This window comes from Arachis duranensis, chromosome 9 (assembly GCF_000817695.3).
Source record: "Arachis duranensis cultivar V14167 chromosome 9, aradu.V14167.gnm2.J7QH, whole genome shotgun sequence".
Lineage (NCBI taxonomy): Eukaryota > Viridiplantae > Streptophyta > Magnoliopsida > Fabales > Fabaceae > Arachis > Arachis duranensis.
The window spans coordinates 10,748,673-10,752,985 of record NC_029780.3 but is presented as its reverse complement, the minus strand read 5'-3'; the positions used below and the strand labels follow the sequence as shown (position 1 = coordinate 10,752,985).

Here is a 4,313-nt window from a genome sequence, read left to right as displayed (position 1 = left end):
TAGTGTTATTGAAAAATTCCCACCTTTTATTATGTTGTCCTGCTTTTGAACATCTTTAATTTGTATTTCATTTTTCAATAATTAATGAAATATAACCACTATCTTTAAAAAAAAATTCTTTCCTTAGCAGGCAAGAAAACAAATCCAAAAGGAAAAGAATAAGAATGAGTTTGAACAAAGAAAAACATGTGATAAGTCAGAAGAACCTCGAACTTGGTGGTGTTTAGGTTTCTCAATTTCTCTTTGTTCCTTGAACCCAATGGAAGTGTTATTATACTTTGAGCTTTCCATTTCATAAGCTTCTTGAGCTTCTCCTCTTCTTTCACCATACAACACACCCTTCCACTTGAATACGGTATATTTTTTACCATTTAATTTTTTTAATTGTTGTATTATGGTTCCAAAATCCCACGCGGACTGAAATGTATGTTTATCTTAAATCCAGTTGTTAAAAGTTAAAACATTGCATTGTTCATAATTTTTTTTCTTTTATTACTATTTTTTCGGTTGAAGTACATAACTCTATTGATAGAAATACAATGGCTGTCCCAAAAGTGAATGAAATGTTGCTTCAAGACCTTGAAGAAATGGGATTTCCACGGTCACAAGCCACCCGGGCACTTTATTATTCAGGTCAATTTATTTATAGAAATATTACGAAAAATGTTAGAAATTCATTCAAAATTATTATTTTTATTCATCAATTCGTCATTAATGTTTAAAAGTATGTGATTAGATTATTAAACCAAAAGAGTTTAAACTGATAACTAAAAATATAAAAAATATTAAATTCTGATAATTTTCTAAATTTTTTTATATTATTGAGATAATACTCATTTTGTTATACTCTACATGTGTGATTTAATAAATGAAAATAGTCATAATAAATAATAAATATGACTTAAATTAATCTTCGTATTTTAAGACTAATTAATTATTTAAATAAAAACATCTTCACATATTATAGTTAAAATATGAATACATATTATATTAAATAATTTAGTGAAATATATCAAATAAAATCATCTTTATTACGAGATTCATCCCATCAACTTGTTATCTTTTATACAATACACATGCATTACCAACTAATTAGATGACATGCAGTTTTTATATATCTATTAAAAAGATGTTTACTTATATTATTACATGCCTTCAAAATCATGTTCTCGTAAATATATATATATATATCTTTGACAACGTTCTTTGGGCTTAACAAGGATGTTTTTCTTCACCAGGCAACAAGAACTTAGAGGATGCAATACATTGGACAATTGATCACGAAAATGACCCTGATATTGATGTGATGCCACTGGTATTTATTTTTTTTTTCTTACAAATTATATTCATTTGAAGAATTTGGATTCTCGAAATTTTAAATTTTTATTTTAGACGATAAAATGAGATCTCTTACTATTGAATGCTTTTTTTTTATATTTTTTTTAGTTCTACCTATATAAAATAAATGGTAATAGATTATATTTTATTCTCTAAAGTAAAATTCAAAATTTAGAGGATCCAAATTTGTTCGTGTTACCATATTCAATTTTATGATATACAATTCATTTATTGCAAATAAAGCAAATGAGAGAGAAAGCTTCAACACATTTATCATTAATTAACTCAATTGTTTAAATTTCAACAGGTAGATGTAGACATTGATATTGATTCTCCTCAATCCTTCCCTATCACGGAAGAAATCAGAATCAAAGCTCAGAAGCTAAGGTTTTTTAATCTTTCTTAATCGCTTTCTTTTTCTTTTAATTTCTTTCTTTCGCTTTCTTTGTTAATCAACTAGTTCTGAGTTTTCTCTTCATAATTTCATTTAATTTTTTGTTATTATAGGGAACAAGAGCATAAGAAAAAAGAGGAGGAACAAAAAAGATTGGAGAGAGAACGGGAGAAGGTAAAACCACTTTCCCAACGTTTGATCCATATTACCGACCCTATACACTGTTGACAATGCTTAAATTGTTCTTGTTGTATTTATTATTTGTTTTTTCTCATCTTCTAGACTTGACCTTATGTTTTCTTTATGAGGTTGAACCATGATTGTAGCTAGTGCCAATGGAGAATAGTTACCTAAACAAATTCAAATCCAACAGTGAAATGTCGAAATTAGTGGTTACAAAGAAAAATGTTAGAGGATAATTAGAATTTATTATTTTTTGTCATTAGTTAGTTATCAATATTTAAAAGTATAGAATAAAGTATATTGTTGAATTAGTAGACTAAAAGAACTAGACTAAAAGAATTGAGTTAATAACTAAGTGACGATAAAAAATAATAAATTTTGATGACTTTCTAACATTTCTTGATTACAAATATACTATCAACTTTGATGAAAATACTAGATTTTGGGTTATACTTGTAGTCCTAAACTCCAGGTACGTACATAAGATTCAATTACAATACACAACACATTGCAAATTGAGAATATTAAGTTTTAATTGGTGTTTATTTTTATTTTTAATATTTTTTATTTTCAGATTTTTTTAAAGTAAACATTGAAAGTAAAAACAAAAGGTGTTTAAAATAAAAATAAAAACAAAATTTTGTAAATAACTTAAAGTTTATCTTGGTTTACAAGAAATCCACATTGCAGACCTAGGCTTTCAAGCTTATTAGGTATCCTCCAGTGTTTTGTGGGAAACATATTGCAAATTGATCAATTTATGAGGGAAGGAAAATTTTGAAGGCGGCTACTTTTTTTTTTTTTTCAAAGATAAATATTATTTTGTTAATATAAAATAAAAGAGTTTCCATAAGGAAGTACAAAAGAATTGGGTATTTTCGAAAGACTAAGAGCTTAAAGAAGAGTAAAGTAAGAGTAAAGAAAATTAGCAACATCTATCAGGTATAGCTCACGAATTCACGCACTAAATTACTGGTTTCTTTCACTATCTCTGGTGCCGGACTTATTATTGAAGGTGGCTACTTTAAGATATTTTAATGTGAAGATGATATTGTTAATCGTTATATGATTTAGTCAAACAATATGATTCAGGTGACAAGGTTTACTATGAAAATTATCATGTTTAGCAAGGGTTTTCCACATATATTACTAACTCACATGTGTTCTTCTCAAAGGATCAACAGATTAATTTAGCTAATATTTCCCAGCTCTCACTAATTCAATCCAATTTATTAGATGTTAATAATCATACGTGTCATAGTAGAATACTTAAATTTGAAATAAACAAATAATCAAACTTGTTTACAGTAGTATAATAAAAAATTTTATGAGATGTCAAATATATATTTCTATACACAACATGATCGAAATAGCTATTTTCTAGGCACTAGAACCTGTTGTTTTCCACAAGTGGAGATTTTCTGGGGCTTTCTTTGCTGTCTTATGTCTTAGTTGATTAACCTTAGACATGGCAGCATTGATTTTTATAAAAAAAAATTAATTGCTTTATTGCAGGAGAGGATTGAAGCAGGTAAGAGACTCCTTGAGGCAAAGCGAATTGCTGAAGAAAATGCAAGACAAAGGTATCTTAATATTTAAAAGTTTTCTTTCTTTTATATGCAATAAAAAATAGTTATTCTTACTTGGTAATGTTAGAAAAAAAAGTTTAAATTTATTTTATTTAATATTTATTTATTATAAAATATATTAAATAAAATAAAAAATAATAATATTTTAATATATAAAATTTACAAATTTATATATATTAATGTTTCATCAAATCAATTCGGTTTAAGCTAATTTTTTTTGAATCACTTCGAATCGAATCAAAATAGACTCATGTCCTTTTAAACTGAATCTAAGTCTACTTAAACCGGGTTCACAAACACCCCTTTACTTCATATATGTCCTATTTTATATATTGTCAGGAATTTAGCCTTGAGAAAAGCAGAAAAGGAAGAAGAGAAAAAGGCAAGGGAAAATGTTCTCCAAAAACTACAACAGGACAAGGTATAATAGAACTAATTTTCTTAAATATTGACCCTAATGGAAAATTTCCTTTTCATATTATTTGAAGTCTCAGACAGCACAGCTATTATTGGCACTATTATCATTACCTAAAGCTAAAATTTGTTCCTAATTTCTCATTACTATGTCAAATGCTGCTCTCCAATGTCAGCTAATAAAAAGACAAGAAATTTTAGTAAATTGCATCCACTTCTAGGGTATTAGTATCAGTTCCAAGAAAATATAAACTAAAAATCGGTCAAAAAGTTGTTAAACCGGTTCAATCGATTTGGTTTTTTAGAAGACAACCGATTTAAAATAATAAAATACAATAATTTTTTTTATTTAAAATATATTTTTTATATAAATATATTATTTTATTCTTCCCAGT

At 26.6% G+C, this 4,313-nt stretch overlaps 1 protein-coding gene across 3 annotated transcripts in view; it reads left to right on the top strand.

Annotated features, from left to right (window-relative positions):
- Nucleotides 1–227: 227 nt before the first annotated feature.
- Nucleotides 228–4,313, top strand: part of LOC107464602 (uncharacterized) — a 7,269-nt gene continuing 3,183 nt past the window's right edge. The window contains exons 1-7 of one of the 3 annotated variants that reach the window (XM_021131684.2): nucleotides 228–355; nucleotides 556–633; nucleotides 1,239–1,315; nucleotides 1,646–1,725; nucleotides 1,846–1,906; nucleotides 3,431–3,498; nucleotides 3,844–3,925. In XM_021131684.2, the coding sequence (XP_020987343.1) occupies nucleotides 564–633; nucleotides 1,239–1,315; nucleotides 1,646–1,725; nucleotides 1,846–1,906; nucleotides 3,431–3,498; nucleotides 3,844–3,925 (438 nt within the window). In that variant the 5' untranslated portion in view covers nucleotides 228–355; nucleotides 556–563. Of the gene's footprint in view, nucleotides 356–513; nucleotides 634–1,238; nucleotides 1,316–1,645; nucleotides 1,726–1,845; nucleotides 1,907–3,430; nucleotides 3,499–3,843; nucleotides 3,926–4,313 lie in introns of all 3 variants that reach the window. The other 2 variants (XM_016083521.3, XM_016083522.3) reach the window with 2 other exon arrangements.